Source organism: Protopterus annectens, chromosome 1.part0 (genome assembly GCF_019279795.1).
Source record: "Protopterus annectens isolate FY-2018-M chromosome 1.part0, PAN1.0, whole genome shotgun sequence".
Taxonomy (NCBI): Eukaryota; Metazoa; Chordata; order Ceratodontiformes; family Protopteridae; genus Protopterus; species Protopterus annectens.
The window spans coordinates 156,889,388-156,914,694 of NC_056725.1; the positions used below are offsets into that span (position 1 = coordinate 156,889,388).

Genomic DNA, 25,307 nt, shown 5'->3' on the forward strand with positions numbered 1-25,307 from the left:
AGATTGTGGGCATCAGAATAAGGCAACCTGTACACAAACGTATCACAATTTTTAAACTTTGTTGGGCCTTTTTCAGACATTTTTAAAGAATAAAATTATCATAACAAGAGAAGAACTAAACTAACTTTTTTTAAACCAGAAAGAAGAGGAGAAGTAAAATACCAACAACGGTATTAAAGAACTACAATAATCTTGTACAAAGGGAAAAAATAACAACTATGGTAATGAAAGAAGTACATATTACGTGTAAAAGGGAGAAGAGAAGGAAAGTTAGGCCTACCAATGATGGTAGGAAAGCTTACACTCAAAAGTGTATGGAAGGGGACAAGTACAAATGACCTAAAAATAAAATCAAAGATTAAAGAAATAATCGTATATAAGGATGTTTTAGACAGGAAATATAAAAAAGTACTTCTCTACCATTGTAAACTTGAGAGCTGAAGGTGACCACATCTAGATGCTAAAGAAGCAAATGAGATCCGAGAGATGTTAGGGGTGGTGCATTATAGGTTGGGAAGGAGCTCGAGAGTTTGTTGGAGGCCACAAGCTAGTATAACGGCAGAGTTGGAGCCAAGGATCGGATCCAAATCCATTAGTTAAGGAATGAATAAAAATGAATGAAAATGACATCATCAGATCATAAAAATCTAGGTCCAACTAAAGATAGAGTCATGCTAACTTGCTGTAAGCTTCCAAACACAAGGTAAAAACTAATAAATCACAAACAAATAACAATCCCGAGTGGTAATAGCTAATACCATGATTTATTAAACCAAACATTTAGCGCTTTTGTCCTCTAGCTGGACTTTATCAGAAATAACAAGTAGCAATTAAGACAGTTTAAATAGCACCCAATGCAGTCACAAGAGATCTATAAGCCAATTAAAATGTTGACACAATTAAGATACACTGCAAATGTTAAAATGCTTATTACCAAAACTTCATCTTCATCTATTTCCTACCTATTAAAATTAAAAGCATATCAAATGTAAGATAGTAATTTTGGGTATTTTTTTAGACTGCATTACGGAAAATAGTAATTTTAGATATTTTTTTAGAGTGCATTACGGAATATGTGTGTTGAGTATTGAAGTTTTGCTAACAAGCCTTTTAACATTTACAATGTATCTTAATTGTGTCAACATTTTAATACAGCAGCATACTCTTTAGTGACACTAGGTTCTTATCAAGCTAGAAATTGATTTACATAGAGACACAACACACACACACACACACACACACACACACACACAACACACACCTGAATATGTTGAGCTCTATTTCCACTAGGGCTCAATAGGAATTACTAAGTTATTTGGTTTTCTCAACTAAAATTGTCTGTGCATGTGTGTGTGTGTGTGTGTGTGTGTGTGTGTGTGTGCGTGTGTGTGTGTGCACGCGCGTGTGTGTGTGTGTGCATGTGTGTGTGTGTGTGTGTGTGTGTGTGTGTGTGTGTGTGTGTGTGTGTGTGTGTGTATATACACATATATTCTGAGTGAAAACGAAGGAGTCCCAGAGACTAGGCTGTGGCATGCTTTTTAATAAAAAAAACAAACACAAACAATAATGTAAGCGCTTTCGCACCAAAGTGCTTCTTCAGACAAATAACATCACCTCAATGAACATTTATATAGTAAAATCAATAATCAATTATTAAAATGAGCAACTATCACTTAGGTAAATCCCTGGATTTCAAAATGGGCTTTAAAGAAACCCTGTTAAACGTTAGCTTTAATTCTAATGGCTCTAATACAGGCCTTCTAACTAACGCCAATGTTCTATTACCCTTATCGGTGGAATTGAAGTTGTTAGAAAATTATCTTTACAAACTTAAATGCTTCCAGTGGCAAAGGCTGCACATGGAAGCTTGTTTGCAACATCGAGTAATCCCCAGAGGGTTGAGGGTAATGTTAATGTCTTCCTGTGGTGACAGTTACAGTGAACTACTTTCTAGATGGCAATGTTTGCATTTAGAGCACAACTTTGCATATATTTAGGTTCATAGGTTCATACTAGGCTATCTGCCCTGGGGCAATTATAAGCCTAGCCCGATTCTGTATGGCTTACGCCACCCCTTGATTTGAGTATATTGTGCCCTTTTTAAGGTTTAGTTTACTGTGCCTCTGTCTAATAGTGACACGGGAGTAATCCCTGGGACAAACCTACGATCCCCCATCCACTTATCGAGATTCTTCTTGAAGAGATTCAGTGAGGTGCTCTGCCTCACATGAACTGGAATTCTATTCCAGAGTGAAGGGAGCCTCTGGATTATGAACCTGTCCCTCCAGAAAGTTCTATTTATTTCTGTGCTGAGGTTCAAGTCCCTCGAGCGTGTGGCTCTAAGGGATTTAGATTTACTGAGGTGGAGCATGTCCATTAATTCTGGATTAGACATAGCTTTGTATGTCAGGCATAGATCGCCTCGAAGTAGGCGGTATGCAACTGAGTAGAGCTGGAGTTTTTTTAACCGAGCAGCATATGGCATCTGTTTGAGACCCTTGATCCTCTTGGTGAGATACTTTTGGGGTCTTTCTAATTGCTGCAGGTGTCGGGTAAGGTACATCCCAAAAGGGGCATTGTATTCTATGATGGGCCTGATGAGGGATGAATAAAGGGGCACGATTACCTCTCTTGATCTAGATGTGAAACCCTTTGTGATGAGGTGGGCTATGTAGAAGGTCTTTCTAACCACTTTGGCAATGTGGTTTTCAAAGGAGAGATTGCTATCAACTTGGGTCCCCAGGTCCCTAATAACGTTCTCTGTACTTAATGGGTTTCCGCCTATGTGTATTTGTCTTCTAATTGATTTCTTTACACCTATTGAGAGTGAACTGCTAGTAGCAATAGAAGAATGGAAACAACATTTACTGAGTAACTGTGATCGAGATGCCTGTTTATCTGCTACTGATGACATTGTAGACAATGTGTCAGCTTATGAGATGAGTCTCAAAATGCAGAAGATTAAAAAGGTAAATTGAGACATCTCAGATTTTGCCAATGGACATGTGTTTATGTGGCCTAGACAGAATGTTACTAATGTTACATCAGTCAATGTATCCGTTCAGTCTGTTAGAGAGACAACTATTGATATAACTCTGGATACTTTAGCAGTTCCTTCCGGTTCCACTTCTGTTTGTAATGAAACTTTGCCTGCCTCCAACCAAGGAACCACCAGAATGGATTCCCAGTTAGAAGGGATGTACAAACAACCTTCAACATTGGATGTAAGGAAGAAGAATACCTCTACACAACAGGTTTTTGGGGAACTGCAACTACCGGTCCTGTAAAGAGGTTGAGGACAGGAGAGAGGTAATGAGACCCATCGCCGAACAGAGAGAGGAAGAGAGGACGCCAGCAATCGGATGCTACACACACGACCACCCTGAAACAGTTCTGGAACAGAACGAAAAGTCCTTCATTCTGAATCTTTCCAAAACGGTACTGTCTGAAGTTGAGTTGACATTGTTACAATGCGGCCTTAGTTTTATACTGGCCGAGAGATCAGAGTTGTCTGATGTTATGGTTTAATCTAAGACTATTTGTTAGAAATATAGCACTGAAGTTGTACTTTCATGATAATGCTTTGGATTTTCATACATTTACCCCCTTTAGGAAACAAAGCATTTTTCAACCTTCACTTGATCCAGCCTTAGAAGTTTTAATAACAAATGTGAGCAGGATTTATTTAAGTTGTTTAGTCAAATGCCTGAAGCTGCATTGACTAATAACAGTGGGCATGTGTTTCATAATTTGAGTAAAGTAGAGCGAGTACCTTTGAAAGCCTTACAGGATGATGCCAGTATTATTATTAAAATGGCAGATAAGGGGGGAGCGATTGTTATTTTGGATCGTGCCTTCTATGTAGATTCTATGATACAGATGTTACATGATACTAATGTCTATGAGAAGGTTGAACAGGATTTTATTTGGGATTTGCAATGTACAGTGTATTTTACTATACGTGATTGTGTACATTCTTTATTACAGATAGTGTGTCACAAAATTTAAATGTTGAACATCCAGTTGTTCCCATTTTTCAAGGACTCCCCAAAATACACAAAGATATGGTTACACCTCTGTTCAGACCTATGGTGTCTGGTAGGAAGTGGTTGACCAAACCTTTTTCGATCTATGTTGATAAACAGTTACGACCAGTGTTATTGGAAGCTAAAAGTGCATTGAATGACACCAGACAATTGCTAAAGGAATTGTATGCCTTTGTGAATGAAAGCAGTGAAGTTGTATCATAATGTTTGCTTGTGACCTTGGATGTTGAATCCCTGTTCGCTTGCATTCCTAATACAGATGGCATTACCAGTATTTATTGAAGCACAGTGGTTATGATTTGAAACATATTGATCTTTTGTGTTTGATTTTAGAAGTTATTTTAGAGAACAATGTGTTTATGTTTCAGAACATTTATTTTCTACAGAACAAGGGCGTAGCCAACATGGTATTGGCTTACTAGGAAGAACACTTCATTTTTGATAGTCATTATAGCACTTTTGTTTCATTCTATAGAAGGTTTGTTGATGATGTCATATTGTTTTGGAAGGGGGGTATCTTACTACTGAATGGTTTTCTAGACACACTACCACCCATTTTTTAAGGTTCACTTCTACTGTATCTTCTGATGAAGTGATTTTCCTGGATGTTAGGATCAATAGGGAGGCTTCAGGCAGCTTTACAACCAGGCTATATAGGAAACCTTGTAGACAGAATACAGTTCTACAGCATAACACTATGCACCCGTCACATGTATATAATAATGTCTTGAAGGGACAAGGCATGAGAATGTCAAGATTGAATAACACAGAAGAAGGATTTCTAGTTGATCTTGGGACAGTCTCAAAACAGTTTCTAGTTAGGGGCTATAGTGGTGCTGAAGTTGAATCAATGACAAAAGAAGTCAAGAGTCTTAGGGCGGATAGGGCTAAGACCCATTTCTCAGATAAGGGAGATAGTCATGATAAGAGACCTGGCCCACAATTTGGTGGATGGATTCCCTTGATCTTGTCATACGCTAGTGACATTAAACAAGTTAATGAGGTGATTTTCTCTAATTGGAGTATTTTAACCACTGACCATTGTATTAAGGATTTAGTAGGTGAGAGACCCCTACTTAACTATAAAAATAACAAGTCATTAAAGCGATGCCTCTGCTATAGAGATACTTATAAGTAGTCCCCACAACTACAGCCTTTTATAGGGACCCACCATTGTGGCAGCTATAGATATTGTTCATACATAGATGGTTCTAATGAATTTACACATCCAGTTTCTGGACAGATTTTTTCCTTTAAAGTTAATGCCAACTGTAAGACCAAGGACTTAGTTTATTTAGCTACATGCAGAGACTGTAATTGTTATTATATAGGAAAAACAAATAGGATGTTCTTTGAGAGGATTCAAGAGCATGTTTATGCCATAAAAAAAGTGTGAGGTTACTAATGCCTTGGCTAAACGTGTTGGATTCAGGTTTAACACATAGTTTTGTTTTTAAAGTAGTTGAGGTAGTGTTTGAAAATCCACGAGGAGGTGATTTGAAGAACTACACTGAGCAGAGAGCTCCATTGGATTTTGAGGTTTGGTGCTGAAAGAAAACCTGGGTTTAATGACAGGGTTTCTTTAAAGCCCATTTTGAAATCCAGGAATTTACCTAAGTGATAATTGCTCATTTTAATAATTGATTGTTGATTTTACTATATAAATGTTCATTGAGATGATGTTATTTGTCTGAAGAAGCAATTTGGTGCAAAAGCACTTACATTATTGTTTGTGATTTTTGTTTATTAAAAAGTGTGCCACAGCCTAGTCTCTGGGATTCCTTTGTTTTCACTCAGAATATTGCTGGTTTCTGGATTCTCAGCTGAGCCCTTCGGCGGTATTTTGGACTTTTAACTATATACATACATATACATATACATATATATATATATATATATATATATATATATATATATATATATATATATATATATATATATATATATATATATATACACATGAAAATGGGAATGTCAAACACAAGTTGGCTGATTCCCGTATTGCTGACCTTCAACTCTCTGAGTATCCTGTACAGCAAATGCCACTGTGCATTTGCTTATACATGGTTGATGTAATGAACAGAGATCCCATTACAGTGTGATCTCAAAGTTGGACTATACATACTTTGCAGGGGGTGCAGGGGGGCTTGCCTCACTGCAAATATGTGAGTTGCAGTGACAGAATGTCGAATAATACCAACTTTGCATTTGACTGATGTGGGTCAGCAAATAAGCAGATTATATTATTAATCTCAACCTTTTCTTGGTAAACCTATATACATATATATAAATATAAATATTGGGCTTTATTTTCACCAGGGCTCAGTGAGAGTTGTTATTAATTTGTTTTAACTAAAAGACTAAAATTCCAAAGAGGTGCATCTGGGAGCATTTCTCCTCGGGCCTCTGCTGAAAATGGACTCTGTGCCAGTCAGACTTTCCCGGTAAACAAATGTTAAATAAATAAATAAATAAATAAAAATATGTGTAAATGTGATTATACATACAAAGATGGTATATCAACATATCTATCTATATCTGTCAATAGCACACACACACACACACACACACACACACACACACACACACACACACACACACACACACACACACACACAGATGTACATTTTCTACTTGACAGAACTGTGCCTTCTTAGCTGGGGCACTGTACATATTTATTTACCCTGTTATTTGCTTCTGGTCTTGAGGCTTCCTTGATTATTAAATGAAGTGTTAATTTGTTACCCTTCCTTTTCCTCTAGTTATAAAAATGTTTCTGTTCCCCTGAATTATCATTAACAAGGTGAGTTCACAACCATCTTTAGATTTTTGATGGTCTTGGTTAACAGTTTCTTTGCTTTATGTAATCTAAACTTGAATTATTAACTTAGGCACTTCTTAGAGCTTAGAGATTTAGTAGAACCATTTCTCAGCATTGAATATTTTTTTTTTTTTTACTTCCACTATATTTTTTAGAATTCCCTCTATACTTGTGTTTAAATGGGACAGTTTCTGAGACAACCTACTTCTTTTGTTGTAGAAATTGTAAATCACCATCTGGATGCAAATGTTAAGGTTCAGAGAATCATCCTCCCAGTCAGCTAATGTAAGAATAGCACTAATTTCCAAATAGCTGCCATCTGCGAAGAGGAACTATACTACATTACGAAGTTAAAATGCTGAATATTATGGCCTTACAGACTGTAAAGCGTGCAGTAATGAGTATTAAAATTAGAGATGTATTATATTATATTATCAGTCACTCGGTAGTGCAGCGGTAGCGTTGTTACCTCACAGCAAGAGGTTCTCCCGTTCAATTCTCGGCTGGAGTGCGGGGAGTGCCTTCTGTGGAGTCTGCATGTCCTCCCCGTGGTTGGGTGGGCATTCGAAAGACATGCGTAAATAGGCGTGCCTTCGTTGAAGGTTGAACATCGAGCTGGCACCTCGGTGTTCGTCAAAATCTACTGCCAATCATTAGTGGACCGGAGTTCCGCTGTGGCGACCCCTAACTGGGAAAAGCTGAAAGACAACAACATCAGTCACTCTTGGCATGCATAGCAGTCAGTACCTGGTAAACAGCTGAACTCCCTAAGTATACACCCTTTTTGTACCTTCTCATTTGCAATTTCTTTTTTTCTCTTCCAAATGGTATAGCAGCGAATTCCATGGCATGCCTTTTTGTTACTACCCCTGTTGATTAAGACCATGATTTCTAGAACTTACCCACAACAGACATATTCAGCTTGAAATGCACATAAAAACACCTTCTGAGATCCTCTGCAGTTTCCCACCTCTGTACAACTTCATCTCTTTCAGCCTTAGTTTCTTAGTATAAACATAATTTTGCCTCACAGACCTGCTTGAAAACAAAAAAACCCTACCAAATCCTCTGTTACTTTGTTCTGAGTAGATGATATGCTCCTCCTAAAACCCAGCCTTTTTATTAGTTAGAAAACATATTCAGTAAATTCTACCTTATTGGGATCTTGCTACTGAACAGTATGGTTTTCCTGGTCTTAAAATGCACCATCTGAAAACATCATTAGATCTTTCTAGAAAGGTCTTTGAGCAAAAAAAATATATTTTCCTACTCCCCGCACAAACTATACAAACCAGGGTTTCCACATTCACCTTTCAGTTGATTGTGTTACTTTTTCTGTCTTTCAGTCTATTTAACAAATTAGTGTTGTTCTAGACCCAGTCTATGTTACAGAAAGATGTATCAGATTTGTAGTTTCCAGGTGTGCAACTGGATTTGGTCCCCCTTTGCTAACAATAATTTCCTATATTCTGGAAATAAACCTACCCAGTCAGACAGCAGTATGACAGCTTTATAAAATAAGAACTGTAAACCTTTCAGTGCTACAGTTTTGCTGGTAAGGAGCATATATCCAAGATAACATTTGTTTTTGACCAGTTTTGCTGCCTTATGAACATGACAAATAAAATATACAAGTTTCTTGAGCATTTGTTTCTACATACATCTACTTCTGATGCAGACAGGGAAAAATTAAATGAGAGTCTCTTCTGACTGTCATTTTCTTTGGTTGAATCTTCAGGCTGATAAATGCCTATAAATGAAGTAAAACATAGAGAAAATGTCAGTTTATAGGAACAGAATTTCATTTTCTACATACAAAAGTAAAACCAAGTGGTCATTTCAGAATTCAAGCTTTAATGAAAGCATAATTCATCTGTTCATATATATTTGCAATCTTGGCCTATTCTGACCCATAATTTCTGAAATCAACTCATGATCTGTAAACAATGGCCTGCAAGAAAAGTGAATATTAGCTAATCTTTTTCATACTGCCAGACATTCTCATGAACCTATAGAGGTGACACAACTTACCTTTAGTGGACTTCATCATTTTCAGCAGATTCAGCAGCTGGTCACACTAAACCTCTTTAACGACATGGGCAGTTTATGGAGATACTCCCTCTCAGACTATAAGAGACAACTTAGCTGTAGCTCAGGCTTGTACACCCAAAATTTATGTGCTGTGCACAACAAAAAACTTGGCAGGCCAGAAGTTTTCCAAAAGAATCGTAAACTAGAAAAGTATATTATTTTTTCTCAGTGAAGGCCTTTTTACTCTGCATGTAGAAAGGCCTTACAGATCCTGCGGCATTTGGAATCTCACATTTCATTGACTATCTCCACCACCACCACCACTGTGGAACAGGATATACAATTCTCACAGCTGCCAGTCAATTCTGTATGTGTTTCAGTTTAGAAACAGTGAGGCATCCACCGCCTGTACCTGTGATGGAACTGAAATAAGATACATTTCTGTGGTAGATACCCGTGATACCACTGAAATAAGACACCTGTCTGCGGTAGGTACCTGCAATAGCAGTGAAATAAGATACATGTCTGTGGTAGGTATCTGTGATATCAATGAAATAATATACATGTCTATGGCAGGTACCTGTGATAGTACTAAATTAATATACACTTCTATGGTAGGTACCTGTAATGGCACTGAAATACAATACATTTCTGTGGTGGGTGCATGTGATAGCATTGAAATAAGATACTTGTCTGTGGTAGGTACCTGTGATAGCACTTGAAATAAGATACACTTCTGCAGTAGGTATCTGTGATAGCACTAAAATAAGCTACATTTCTGTGGTAGGGACCTGTGATGGCACTGAAATACGATACATTTCTGTGGTGGGTACATGTGATAGCACTGAAATAAGATACCTGTCTATGGTAGGTACTTGTAATAGCACTAAAACAAGATACATTTCTGTGGTAGGTACCTGTAATGGCACTGAAATATGATACATTTCTGTGGTGGGTACATGTGATAGCACTGAAATAAGATACATTTCTTTGGTGGGTACATGTGATAGCACTGAAATAAGATACTTGTCTGCGGTAGGTACCTGTGATAGCACTGAAATAAGATACACTTCTGTGGTAGGTACCTGTAATAGCACTGAAATACGATACATTTCTGCAGTAGGTACCTGTGATAGCACTGAAATAAGATACCTGTCTGCAGTAGGTATCTGTGACAGCACTGAAATAAGATACGCTTCTGTGGTAGGTACCTGTAATAGCATTGGAATACGATACATTTCTGCAGTAGGTATCTGTGATAGCACTGAAATACGATAAATTTCTGTGGTAGGTACCTGTGATAGCACTGAAATAAGATGAGTCTACTTCATCATGTGAGTTGGAGCCTCCTACATCTACGGTCGGGTCCCATTCCAAATCTACTCGACACCACTTGACATCAGGGAGCCGTCGTGGGGAATGACCACTGACTGGGGTAGAGTAGTGTTTCAGAGTGGTATCACTGTTGCTGTAAATTCCTTCATCTTCTAGCTCAGCATCACAGACACAGTCAGAATCTCGATCAGTCTCTCTGTCAGACAGCCATTCATTTTCAAACACCTGCGAAGTCCACAAACAAAAATGTGAAACCATGACGTGACAAAGTACACAAATAAATGTCACTCTTCTGAATTGCTACTCCCTCCATGACTATTACTTCAAAATTGATATAATGTCCCAGCATGAGAAAATTGACTTACTTATGAGGAGCTGATGGAAAGAGAACACCATTACTGTCACAAGACAAATGCAGACCACAGATGCAGGCTAACTAGTGGGTAGTTAAGTGAAGTAAATGACTGCAGCCACCACCATCATCAGTTAAATAGAGTTGACAACTTATCTGCAGTCCACAATAAAGTAACAATGTGAAAAAACAGGCTATGTTGCTTAGAAGTAGATAGTACCATTTGTGGAATGAAATCCAGTAAAAACTAGGTAATTCACTACAGCAGCGATTAAAGCTCGTCTTTCTGCCACCTGGAGGATGAAAGAAACTACTGCTCCTACCACTGAAGATGGCGGCCTTGTACAAGAACGGCAGTGCAAACATGTTGGTGGGTTATGCTGTCAAATTTTTAAGTCTTCTGGGGCCACAGACAAAGTAATTAGCTCCTTCAAATCAGATGAAAGACTGGTTAAAGCAAAAGCTAGAGTAACTAATGAAAAAACTTAAGTCACGTATAATGAAATAACTACAAGAATTACATGCATTTAAAATGTGTGACAACATTACATGATACTTGGAACTTCAGTTCCACTATATAAAGCCTGTGGAATTTTTTTGTAACTGCAGTTTCTTGTTACAAAACCTGTGGAAGTTTTTCATTACTTCCAACAATACCTGCTGGAATGTAATGAAGAAGTTATTATACCATGACCCCCCCCCCAAAACGTGCACGCTGATTGGTCAGCGTGCCCGTTGTAAATCGAGTTATACTAATGGAAAAAGGTCCGGTCGCCCGGACTTTTTTCCATTAGTATAACTCGTTACAAAACACTGTCTCGCTATGTTAAATGGGTTTAACATAGCGAGACAGCTTTAAAATAAGCAACGGAGATCTCCGTTGCTTATTTTAAAGCTGTCTCGCTATGTTAAACCCATTTAACATAGCGAACATTTTAAAAACAACGGAGAAAGCAAGATCTCTGTTGCTTTTTTTGGTGTCTCGCTATGTTAAATGAGTTTAACATAGCGAGACAGTTAAAATAAGCAGCAGATGTCCGTTGCTTATTTTAAAACTGTCTCGCTATGTTAAACTCATTTAACATAGCGAGACTAAAAAGCGGAGATCTTGCTTTCTCCGTTGCTTTTGCCCACAGCTCTGATGTACTGCGCAGGCGCGCAGTACATCAGAACTGCCGCGGATGCCAGACATCTGCGGAAGGACAGTAAACAGGCATTATACTATGCCATTATTTAAGAAAAGTAACAGTTTCTTTTCTTAAATAATGTCATGGTATAATAGCAATAACCTATTGCTATAATAACCATGCACCATAGTACTCTTCTGTGTCATGTGATATTATTCTTTTCCAGTGAATAAAACAGAGTTCACATATCTATGCAATACCCTGCATTATACAAGCTCACAAATCAATACACAACTACTTGAAAAAATAACACTGCATACAAACAGAACAGAAGCGGTGTGAAATTTGTGTTCCATCAAGTTTTGATAATTGCAAATCTTAGGTTTCTGGAAAGTTTGAACTTAATGACTGGAAAGTGAAAGAAATACAACGATTTAAGTATACTAGCACATGTATTTGTGCTTGTACTGGCATATTTATACTTAGAGGCTACCTACATATCTAAGTGGGTGAGAAAGTACCAGACTTGAAGGAAGACCATTCATTGATTGTGTCTGTTTCTTAGTAAAGAGATACTGTCCCCCCTCAAGCTGTGTGAGCTTGGATGGGATTAGATAACCAAGGAAAATCCTGGTAATTTACTGGGATTTAATCAGGTTTACTTGTCTATTGTTTTTTGGCCTATAACATTTTGTCAAATTACATTTTAACAACTCCACATCGGAGTATATTTCTATGTTAGAAATTATATATCATAGGGAAAAAGCTATTTACTTGGTGGAAAACAAAATTCACTTCTATACAAACAAGGTCAGGATTTTCTAATATTCTCCGACATGCAGAATACATGGCACACCATTTTCTAAGTGTAATAAACCACACCTGGGTATATATGAAACCTTTTCATGCAGTTTTCAAAAGTGTAAAGGCTTTCAGCTACAAGCTTGTGCTTTAACATGCCCCAACCCAAAGTATCCAATAACATATTTTATATCACGATTTGAGTTGCCACTTAGGTATACACATTTAACAGTATGCTTGCCTGTATGCAAAATGCTGGCCTGTACTGAAAAAAGTTAAAATATACTGCTATGTGAAAAGATATGTATGCTGCACAAGTCATCTGGCTTGTTGCACCTCATCACCCTACTACAACAATTCACCCAAAACTTAAAAAGAAACACGAATAATGACAGTGTACAAACACGCAACTATAGTAGTCTATTTTCATGCTAACTCAGTCAACTGATCATGAAACCACACTATGTTAACTTCAGTTTTCAAATTAAGCCACATGTTAAAGCTACCACGATATAGTGAACAAATTCAAAAAATCGTTGGCACATTTACATTTGTGACAAGTTGTCATAAGCAGGTATCTTAGACTGCAATCATAGTTGTTCTTGTTACTCATAAAAGGGTTTCAGAATATCTCAAATATGTTCCTACTTTTTCCTACTGATTAATTCTCATGCTTAGCCAACAGCTGGGTTACCGGGCAGCATTAATCTGAGCCAGTTATCCTTTACAACAAATAGATCGTCATTAGTCTACATATAGCGATTCAGCAGCATAAAGTGTGAGCATGGGAAAACACAGCTGTACTTCATCCCAAAATCTACAGTAAACAGATAACATGCAAATAAACCTAATGACTTATCCTGAAAGTGGGCTTAAATTACCAGCTGTATGCCACAAACAGAACTTATCTGTGTAAATGACAATGGCTGTTTAAAAGGTCAAGGTATAATGTGTTCCAAGATAAAAATGAAAATTGAGGGAGCTTAAGCAGATACATGAATGTACTAGTTATATCTTCATTTAAGCTGTGAAGTACTTCCTTTCTCCTCGTTTTCCTTCTCCTACCAATTTTCCTCTAGGTCACCCAGAAACCATAAATGAGCTATGCTAGCATAAATAGTGCATTCGTACTGACATATTTATCCCTGGAGGCTTACCACTGACCAGAATGTATATGTGCATGTGTGTGTGTGTGTGTGTGTGTGTGTGTGTGTGTGTGTGTGTGTGTGTGTGTGTGTGTGTGTGTGTGTGTGTGTGTGTGCACCTGTGTGTGTGTGTGTGTGTGTGTGTGCACCTGTGTGTGTGTGTGTGTGTGTGTGTGTGTGTGTGTGTGTGTGTATGTGAGGGGGTATGGGGATTTTTAAGAGAATTATTTGAAGTATGTTGACTTCCAAATGACAAATGAAGGCAAAAACACTGCAAATTTTAATCCATACCTGTATAAGTTGACTCATGAGATCTAAAAGCCTACATAAGACATTGATTCTAAGCTGCTGTGTCACAAAGTGACATCACTGCACAGTACAGTAAAAACAGCAACACTTAAAAGGGCACAGTGCCATACTACTCCCAGGACCAGGGTGCACTGCAGCAGCACTGTTTTATCCCAAGCAGGCACAGTGCCATATTACTCCCAGGACCATGGTGCACTGCAGCAGCATTGTTTTACCCCAAGTGGGCACAGTGCCATACTACTCCCAGGACCATGGTGCACTGCAGCAGCTTGTTTTACCCCAGGGGGCAGTGCCATACCACACCCAGGACCAGGGTGCACTACAGTAGCACTGTTTTATCCCAAGCTTGCACAGTGCCGTACTACTCCCAGGACCAGGGTGCACTGCAGCAGCATTGTTTTACCCCAAGTGGGCACGGTGCCATACTACTCACAGGACCAGGGTGCACTGCAGCAACATTGTTTTACCCGAAGCGGGCACAGTGCCTTACTACTCCCAGGACCAGGGTGCACTGCAGCAGCATTGTTTTACCCAAAGCGGGCACAGTGACATACTACTCCCAAAACCAGGGTGCACTGCAGTAGCACTGTTTTACTCCAAGCAGGCACAGTTTCATACTACTCCCAGGACCAGGGTGCACTGCAGCTGCATTGTTTTACCCCAAGTGGGCACAGTGCCATACTACTACCAGGACCAGGGTGCACTGCAGCAGCACTATTTTACCTTAAAAAGGCATGTCAACTGTGACAGAAAGATAGACCTACTGTATTCTTCACCACCTCCTTTCATATATTTTTACAATACAAATAATTGCAAAGGCAAAACAGAAAGAAAAGTTCACTGAAGTGAAACAGCATGATAAGAGATGTGGGTTTCAGTTGACATTGGTATGTAAATAAGAAAGTAAAAGGAAAGTAACTAGACAATGTAATAAAATGCTTAAAAGGACTTTACAAAAATGTCAGTTTTGCTGGCATAAAAGCATAAAGTTACAACTACGACCAAGGCGATCTGAATTCAGTTAGCTGCGTGTCCTGTTGGAGATATGAAATAAAAATGACAAGGATTATGACTGCTCATCTCTCCTTGGTAGGAGAGTCTGCTGAGATGCTGGGAAAGAGCAACCAGGAACAGGAGTACCAGAGGTAATACAGGAACTATTATTGCTTGTTTGGCCAAGACAGATAAAGAAAGCATCTCTACATAAGTGAGGCATGTCTCTCACAGGTCCACTGCATATCCCCTTCACCTACACAAGCATGTATAGGACTGGATAGGGCTATCACAAAGCCTTGCAAGGGCATGCAATATTACATTGCAGGTAACCTGGCCCCTACTGCCTTCCACTCCACCAAGGCAGTATCTCAATCCCCTTCACATCTTGCCAAGGTGGTCCCACTAGTAATTAGTACAAGGAGGGGAGGTTGAAAGCATTGGAAAGGTCATAAGCTGATGGTCACTTGGAGTGCAGGGGCCAAAAAAAAAAAAAAAGAGGTACATTAAATTTTCCACCAATATTACCTCTCTCTACACCACTATCATAAAGATAACTATAATTTAAGGTGTTCCAATTAATATCAGGTATATCAAAGTTTACATCAACAGTATCAATCCCTACACAGTGATTATAAACATGCAGTGCATCATGCAGGGGGTTCCAATTAATACAAGATGTATTAAAGCTAATATCAAAAGTACTTCTCCCTATGCTGCTTCTCTTACAAAGACACCATTTATCATTTGCCCATGCTGTTCTTCCTCTTGAGGGGGAGACGCTTCTCTCTCTCAACAGTCCCATCTAAACTGTGCAACTATTCCCAGTTTTCAGTGTGATACACTGGCACCTCTCCTCCCTTTCACCGCTATCTGTATGTTTAGTTGCCTAGATTACTTCCTTTGTATATGAAGGATTACTTCTCCTCCTATGTTAATGGCTTCCCTCTGTCCATCCATCTGTGTTCGAAACTACTTAGTGTGTTTGCATCCCAGTCAAGGTTCTCTGCATACTGTGCTTTATCTGGCTAACCAGCTCAGCATTTTTGCTTTTACGTGTCTGACTTAACACCACCTTTAAATACTTTGAATGTTTATGCAGGCTGGCTGCACTGAACTGAAAAAAAATGACTTCAAGTATGAAGGTATTAGGACAAGCAAAACTAACTAAACAAATAAGCAAAGCTACACATATAGGCCCAGTTAAGAGACTTATCTGGCAGTTAAGGACTGGTTAGTACCAGCACTTGGCATAAATTAAAAAAAAAAAAAACAAAAACATGTTGGGGGGAGAGATAGGAAAGGAAAGGTGTGAAGTTCCGTCCTTTTTTTTTCTGTATCCCTTTGCTGGAAAGTGAGCACAGACTTTCAATGGTGTGCAGCTACAAAAGTGAAAATAGATTATGCTGCCCTGACTGAGTTCCTTGGCATTGCACTTCTCATGGGTAGAGAACTGAATAACTGTCTTTTATATTTCCAGCAATTAAGATATGTAAAGATGGAAAACAGTTCTCTTAATATATGTGCTTATGTATACACACACAAACATACACACAAGCAGTTCACTCTGCTGAGCATTCACTTGCTCAAAGTGAGCTGTAGAGTTCTTTGCTGAATGTGTGTTTTAATGAATGCTCACTTTGCCAAAAGAGGATTGCTGGGTGTTTGTGCAGGTATTGGTTAAGTGCTTTTGGTTATGGTAAGTGAGTTGCTACTCTGGGTGGGAGTGAGTGAGTGAGAGTGTTTGTGGGTCTAATGTGTGCAAGTGTTTTGTGTAAAGGTACTGTTAGGGAAAGGGTTTTTCTGAAAGTAAGAAATAAAGTTGCGGTTAGGGGCAGAGGCAGGACAGGGTAAGGATAAAACATGAGTAAGACGGAGGGTGGGCTTTATCCCTCTGTGCCAGTTAAGATGGATAGAAATTCCCCAAATTAAGGTCCGCAGAAGAAGCTTACTTCCTCGTTATCATTTAAGCCCTTTGTTGCAAGGATCAATAATGACTCTAAATATTAATATTCTGTTTTGGTCAGGGATTTTCTAGGCCTTTCATCATGTGGCTCTGAATCAAGTGTTATCACTGTCCTTCTGGTGGACAGAAAAACAAAGGTCTTGGGTTATGACAATGGTTTGGGCTGCTGAGCCTGCCACTGTGCATTACACTGCATAGGGGACTCCCTTACTGATTTAAATGCACTTAGTGAGGATGCCTGCCTAGAAATGATAAGACCCAACACCCAATAATACAACTCAGTGATACACTTATGATGAACCTGTTGCCTGAGGGCCAAAAACTGAAGCCACTGATGCCAAGAATGCTAGCATCAAAAGAAAGGCACTGGCACTGTAAAAACAGGCACTGGCATGACTGACACCAGAAAATATTATATTGGATACACCAATACTGGAGGGAGGTACACTGGGGAAGATCCTGATACCATTCTAGGAAAAGCCAATGTTGGAGTAACAAGCACCAGAACCAGTGACAGTGTTCCTGACACCAGCGAAATTAAATTGGCCAATAAACTGAGAAAAGTATTTTACAGCAAAGAAATTAAATATTAATTGCTCAAAAAAATAAATATGGAAATAGCTCCCCTAGAAGCATGGTGCTTCAGTCAGCCATCTAGTTGGCCTGTGTGTAAAACCGACACTGTATGGTAGCAATAACTTCTTCTGTTACATAGAACGGACAGTGTACCTCTTTATAGCTCTACTCAGGCCATGCAGATCTATGCATTCAAGAATCTTGTCAGGTGTGACCAAGTAAGAATACTGTTCACCAAGCCAGCAGGCTCATTATTTCTTACTCACATCCATGCTCTTCATTCTGTGTTGTTTCATTATAGTTTTAACTCTCACCGTTATTGGACCTTTCCGTGGAGCACAGTCTGGCAAGTTAGCACAGGTGAATAGAGCTCCAAGCTGTTAATTAGCTGCTTACTGTGCTCATGACACAGAGACCGATTCTTTCCACATTCATCTGCTTATTATGCAACTCGGATCAAGTCACTTGTACATGCTTGTTGTCCCTGAAAAGGTACACTTTGTCTAATCAGCTTACCTGGTAAACAAATGGGTATTAAAAAACAAAAAGTATAACAGGATGATCTATCAAGAATGTGTTGAAAACCTGGCAGTTATCCCACATGTGAATACTCATAGTTAAAAAACAAATAATTACACTTCACATGCACATCATGATTCTTTTCATCATACTAAACTATTGGTAGCACAAACAGCTTAATATGGGGAAGCTTCTGTTTCAAATATCTGAAAGTGAATCTTGTATTTATTATACTTATATCACAAGTAAATAATTTCTAAGTCACAGACGATATTTCATGGTGTGAAACACGTAAGCAACTTGTTAGTGGAAGGCTTCAACTGGAGTCTGAACACATAAAGTACAGTTGTGTACACTTACCATAAATAGGTTCATAGGTTCATACTAGGCTATCTGCTCTAGGGCATTTATAAGCCTAGCCAGAGTGTGTTTGGCTTTTGTCACCCATTTTAAATTAATTTTGCTATGCCCTTTTTCGAGGTTAGTATACTGTGCCTCTCTCTAACAGTGACACAGAAGTGATACCCGGGGTAAACCTACTATCTCCCATCCACTCATCAAGATTCCTCTTGAAGAGAGTCAATGAGGGACTCTGCCTAACCTGGACTGGGATTTTATTCCAGAGTGAAGGGAGCCTCTGGGTTATGAATCTGTCCCTCCAGCATGTCCTATTTATTTCAGTGCTGAGGTTCAAGTCTTTTTAGCGCGTAGCTCGATGGGATTTGGATTTTCTGAGGTGCAGCATGTCCATTAATTCCGGGTTGGACATGGCTTTATACGTGAGGCACAGATCGCCTCTGAGCAGGCGGTATGCCACTGAGTAGAGCTGGAGTTTCTTTAACCGGGCAGCATATGGCATCTGTTTGAGCCCTTTGATCCTCTTGGTGAGGTACTTTTGGGGTCTTTCCAGTTGCTGCAGGTGTCTGGTAAGGTACATCCCAAAAGGGGCATTGTACTCAATTATGGGCCTGATGAGGGATGAGTAAAGAGGCACGATGATCTCCCCTGATCTAGATGTGAATCCCTTCATGATTAGGTTGGCTATATAAAATGTTTTTCTAACCACTTTGGCCACGTAGTTGTCAAATGAGAGATTGCCTGGTGAGCGGGACATCAGTGTGCCTGACGATAGAGTCACCTATTACAAGTGTATCAGGTGTGTTGTTTAGCCTTAAGGGCTGTGACTGTTTGGCACACTGGCTTTGTGAGCTATGTGTTGCACATGTTTTGTTTTGGGGTAGCGGTTGCTTGGGTGTCTGCTTTGGAGGTCTCTGCTGCTTAGGCAGATTTTTATTTAGAGCCTCTGAGTATGTTTTTGTGTGTTTATGTGTTTGGTTTGCTGTCATGGTAGGTCTATGTGAGACTGGAATTGTAGTGAGTGTGGTTTCCTTCTCCTCCTGACTGGTTACGCCAGTACTGAGTTGAGAGAGCTTAGCCTCCAGTTTGGCTATATGGTTGCATCTCTCACATGTGTTGGAATTTGTTGGGAGGAGGAGAGGGTTGTCTGTGTACATGAGGCAGTTGTAACATTGCCTGAAGATTCCCAGATTCACCAGCTGGACCGGACAGGAGATTAACAACTGACCTTTGGACATGCTAGAATAGTATTGGGAATTCCTTTATAATTGATAAAAGGGACAATGGGGAACAAGGTACTCAAGGGGAGTTTGTAGATGTTAGAGTGTATTCACTGTTGCAGTCATCACATTTGGGGTTATCTGCCTGCAGGTAGCCCTCAGCCGGCCTCAATACCAGAGTCTTCGGATTTCTGCATCAGATGCTGTCTCTTCTTCTATGACGTCAGGTTGTCAGGGGTATAAAACATGCAGCCGACGCCATTATATGAGTTTTTCTTGCCCCAGATGTCAGGTGTCTCCACAATAGGAAGCAATTATATGGTATGGTACACCCCCCATCAAAAAGCAAATACACCAGAAAAAATAAATGTACCAAACAAAAAGGAAAGGTAGAGTCAAGAGAGGTCAGGGGGCTGGAGGGAGGGTAACCAGGACTGCAACAGTGAATACACTCATACATCTACATTTATGGCAAGTGTACTCAACTGTACTATGTTCTTCGCGTTTCACTGGTGCAGTCACCACATTTAGGTTGATTCCCAAAGCTAAGGAAGGGAGAAGGAAGTTAAAGAGCATTAGGACCAGCTATTAAGCCCTGCAAGACTGCAGTGGCAAATCCAGCTCTGGATTTAGAAAAGATAGGCATGTGGTAATGCTTTGGTGAGGGTATGTACAGAGCTCCAGTTAGCAGCTTCTAGGATGTCCCTGGTAGGGACTCCTCTGAGAAAAGCCGCAGAGGTAGATGCAGCCCTGGTGGAATGTGATCTTATCCCCTGTGGGGTAGGTTTTCCAGGGTGCTCGTAGCAGAAATGAATGCAATGGACTATCCATTTGGAAATGGTTTGCTTTGAAATGGCCTTCCCCTCTGCCCCTGCAGCAAAGCCAACTAGCAGCTGTTCGGATTTTCTGTGAGGCTTAGTCCTGTCCAAATAAAATCTAGTTGTCTGTGCACGTCCAGAGAGTGCAGTATTCATTTCCCCTTTGTTTTTGGATTAGGGAAAAAGGCAAATGAATGGACTGATTTAGGGCAACACTAGACACCACCTTGGGCATAAAGTCCTGAGGGAAACCCTGTCCACATGGAAGATAATGAAGGGTTCCACTGCCATGAGGGCCTGTAATTCAGACACACTTCCTGCTGAAGTGATGACTAGAAGGAAGGCTGTTTTCCAAGAAAGGAATTTCAACTCTGCTGTTGCAGCTGGCTCAAAGGGGAGGAAGAGTGAGCTTTTCCAATAGAAAGTTAAGGTCCCAGGCTGGAGTGGGAGATCTCCTGGGAGGGTCTTAATTTTTTGGCCCCTCTAAGGAATTGTTTTAGCAAGGGGTGAGAGAAGAGGGGTAGGCTCAGTATTATAATGTGCTGAAATGGCAGAGGCATGAATTTTAATTGACGAGAAGGACAGGCCCTTGGGTAGCATTTCTGTTAAGTACTGTAGAATATGAGGTAAGCTGGGCACCGTTGTGCCTATCCCCTGAGCCTGGCTCCAGGAACAGTACCTTTTCCACTTTTCAGCATAGGAATTTCTAGTACTAGGCCTCCTTGCCTCCAGAATGGCATCCAGCACCTGCTTACCAAGGGATGCTAGAGGAGAGTTCAAGGAATTAGCCAGGCTGCAAGGTTCAGGGTTTGAAGCTGAGGGTGCAGAATCCGGCCCACCTGCTGGGACAGCAGGGAAGGGGTCTGAGGCAGGTGCCATGGTTCCAGCAGTGTCATACTGTGCAAGAGGGGGTACCAATGCTGGCATGGCCAGTCTGGTGCAATCAATATTGTCCTTGGCTTGTCCTGTTTGATCTTTAGTAGAACCTTCAAGAGGAGAGGCAGGGAGGGAAAGGCATAAACTGAGAGGCTTTTCCAGGTAAAGTACAGGGCATCCACTTTCCAAGCTTGACTGTGGGGAGTCCTTGTGCAGAATTTGTTCATTTGGTAGTTCTGAGGGGAGGCAAACAGGTCTAACTCTGGATTCCCCCATTTGTTCCTCAAGAGGTAGAATATTTTGGGTTCTAGTTTCCATTCGGTGGGTCCATGCTTAAGTCGTCTGCCAGTGAATTTAATTTGCCTGGCAGGAATTGAGCTTGTAGGTGTACCTGGTAGCTCAAGGCTGTGTTCCACAGAGCCATGGCAAGTCTGCAGAGAGGGTATGATTAGGCTCCCCCCTGCTTGTTTATGTACACATAACTGTGGTGTTGTCTGTCTTTACCAATAGTTGTCCTGGAAGAATATGGTCTTTGAAGGCTGTCAGAGCATTCTGTACAGCTAACATTTATTTTTGATTGATATACAGGTGCATCTCTCTCGGGTTCCATTTGCCCTGAATGCACTGCCGTACCATGTGAGCCCCCCATGCAAAGTCTGATGCGTCTATTGTTAGGGTTTGGGCAGCAAGGGGTAGAGTGAAAGGGAGTCCCTTGTTGTGGTAGCAAGCCTCTACTCACCAAAGGAACTCTGTCTTCATACAAGAAATGATAGAAATCATTGTTTCCAGGTCCTGAGAATGTTGACACCATAGGCTTTTTGGATACCACTGGAGTTTCCTCATATGCAGTCTTGCATATGGAATTAGTAGAATGCAAGAGGCCATGAACCCCAGGGTTTACAGTATTTTCCTTGCAGATAGCTGGGGTTTTCTGGCCAATAGTTCGAAGTAGGTTGTCAAACAAACTTGTTTCTCTGGAGTAAGAAATGCCATCTGGGAAGTTGTGTTCAAGCTTGCTCCCAGGAATACAATCTGTCGGCAGAGTACTAGGTGAGATTTCTTTACAAATGCCAGGTGCAGTAATAGCAAGTCCTGGCTTTCTGCCCGAATCAGACAATTGTCCAAGTATGGGTAAATTTGAATATTTCTCTGCATCCGATGCAGAAATCCAAAGACTGTGGTATTCAGGCTGGCTGAGGGCTACCTGCAGGCAGATAACCCCAAATGTGATGACTGCAACAGTGAAACACGAAGAACATCATGTTAACTCTGCCTCTGTATGTAAACACTACACTCTGCTTATTTACTTTGAAGTCTCAGTTTCACATTTTGTACACTGTGTGCTTTCAACAATTACATACAAAAATAAATAATTGTGAAGACTGTTGTTCTATCACATGTACTCATTTCAGTTGCAATATTGTTTCTCACATTTTAAATACTTTAGCAAAATGTCTTCTTTTTCCATAACATTTATGCAACCAGTCCATGATGACAAAATAACCTACATTCTGAAGTGTTTTTAAAAAGAAACCAAGTAGCCTGTAGAACCAACACAGGCTATGCACAGGTGCAAAATAACAGACATTGAAACCATACCTCTCAACTGTCCAGATTTTCACAAAATGTCCACATTTTTGTCTCATATTTCTGGTCTGTTCCTCATAAAATTTGTGGTTTTCTGGTAAATCAGTGAGGATTGAATATACTAAATAACGTCAGACACGAGTTTCAAAATTCATATTTATTTTGTTTATTTACTGACATTTGACTACCAGGAATGTCCGAATGGTAAGAGCCCATTTTCACTGGAGGCCCAAGGAGAAAAGCGCCAAATTATTACAAAATATTTTCAGAACAATAATTTTACAATCTTTAAAAATAATACAAAAAATTGACAGTTTAAAATATTATACCAAATTAGACATAACATGAAAACATTGGTTAAGAACAGATAGAAGCTATAGTGCAATAACTTAATATTTAGAAGAATTTTTAGCCAGTTTAAAGAGAAATTAAAGGTAAATTAGTATAACACAAGCAGGAATTGCAATATGAAGTGAGAGAAAAGTAGGCTTATGGTATACTTAGAGAGAAAGCCAGGTAAGAAAACTTGACAGAAGTAAGGAAGTGAGTGAAGAAAACAGAGTAGGGAGATAAAAGGTATAAACAACTACTTGTTCACATTTAGGGATAAGTTTATCCTGGTTGTAAGCAAGATATCCTTTGGAAAATGCATGGTAACACAAAACCTTATATTCTAGCAACTTTCTAAGTTTATAAGAGCAATATTTATAATTAGTCACAATTTTTTGGTGTTTATCCCTCCATTATTTTTGGCTAAGAGGTTGAGGGGCATATCTCTCAACCTCTTAATGCAAAAAATATGAACAAATCCAAAATTAATGGTGGGGGTGGGTCAAAGGATCAAAAAGAGGGACAATTTTTAAATACCACTCTTAGGCAGGGCTCAAAATTCAAACCCACCTCCGTAAACAGCACAAGTAAAAAACTGAGGGTTATGCTACTCAACGCCAGGAGTTTAAATCTCAAAACGCATGCGCTCAAAACACTCCTAGGTATGGAGAACGTCGACATCTGCGCAGTGACTGAAACCTGGTTCAAGGCTCCAGAGAGCACTCCATCTCTACTGGGCTACAACTCATACCACACATTTCGGCCACAGAACACGGACCAAAACATAAAAGGAGGGAATATCCATATTCATCAAGGATACCCACACCTCCAGGTTAGTGGCACAGCATGATACCTCTGAGATCATCCATGTGCAACTAACATCGGGCAAATCTGCAATGCAAATTGTGGCCTGCTACAGATCACCCTCCATGATCCAGGAAAACCACTCCGCCTTTCTGGAGACACCAGAAAACATGAAGGTCCTACCGAACACCGTGATTTTGGGAGATTTCAATTACCCTACCATTAACTGGGAAAACTACTTGAGTACAAACTCCCAGGCTCAGTACTTCTGGAATTTATCAACTCAAATGCCCTGGAAAAGCTGGTAAACTCCCCTACCAGAGGCCACAACATATTGGACCTGGTCATCACCAACATGGGCGGCAGGTGCTCCGTACCAGAGGTCAACCCGTCACTGGTTAGATCAGACCATAAACTAATCACCCTGGATGTCCACACCCCACCACCACCCCCAACCAAGGAAACCACAGTGAAAAACTTAAGCAAACTTCACCTTACTTAAGTCAGAAGTGGTAAGTTTCACAGCCCTCACACTAAAGGATAACAATGCCCAAGATGCATAATCCTTTACAATTGCACTCTATGAGCACCTACAAGTATGCATGGATCATGCCATCCGTAGCAAGACCAAGACTCACTCCCCTAAGAAAAGGAAACCAGTCTGGTGGACCCTTGCCATAAACAGGTTATACAACAAAAGGAGGAAACTAGTTAAAAAAAAAGCAAATCCCAAGAAGGAAAGACATCCCTGATCAGTATCAGTAAGAAACTAAGGTCCCTTATAAAATCATCTAAGGCTAACTTCGAAAGAAAAATAGCCAAGGACTCGAAAGATAACCACAAAGCCTTCTTTAGCTATGTCAAAAATCTAAGTGGCAACTCGCAGATATGCTCTGAGATAGTGCAAAATAGCACAAAATATACTAAACCTACTGATATTGCCAACATACTGGCAGATAGATTCAGTGCAATCTTCACCTCCCTCTCACCTTCAAAAGGGCACACAACAATACCGGAAATGTATAGTGTCCCAGAAATCATAGAAGCACAGGTGAAAACAGCCCTTTCAAAAGCCATAAATACAGCATCAATGGGGCCAGATGGTGTCCCAGGCTGCATCTTGCACAAACTACAGAACAAACTAACCCCCCCACCTAAACATGCTGTTCAGCCTCAGCCTCTCCACAGGCTACATGCCCATAGAACGGCGCACAGCAATGGTTATTCCGCTCCACAAAGGAGGAGCCACAACTGATCCTGGTAACTATCGCCCCATAAGCCTGACTAGCCTAGT

The 25,307-nt window shown here is 40.1% G+C and overlaps 1 protein-coding gene across 1 annotated transcript in view; it reads right to left on the minus strand.

The window, feature by feature from the left end:
* LOC122787645 (nesprin-2-like) overlaps positions 1-25,307 on the minus strand; it is a 493,963-nt gene that overhangs the window by 84,123 nt on the left and 384,533 nt on the right. The window contains exons 8-9 of the mRNA XM_044054502.1: positions 10,194-10,458; positions 8,529-8,617 (exon numbers count right to left, since the gene is read on the minus strand). Coding sequence (XP_043910437.1) covers positions 8,529-8,617; positions 10,194-10,458 — 354 coding nt within the window. The remainder of the gene's footprint in view (positions 1-8,528; positions 8,618-10,193; positions 10,459-25,307) is intronic.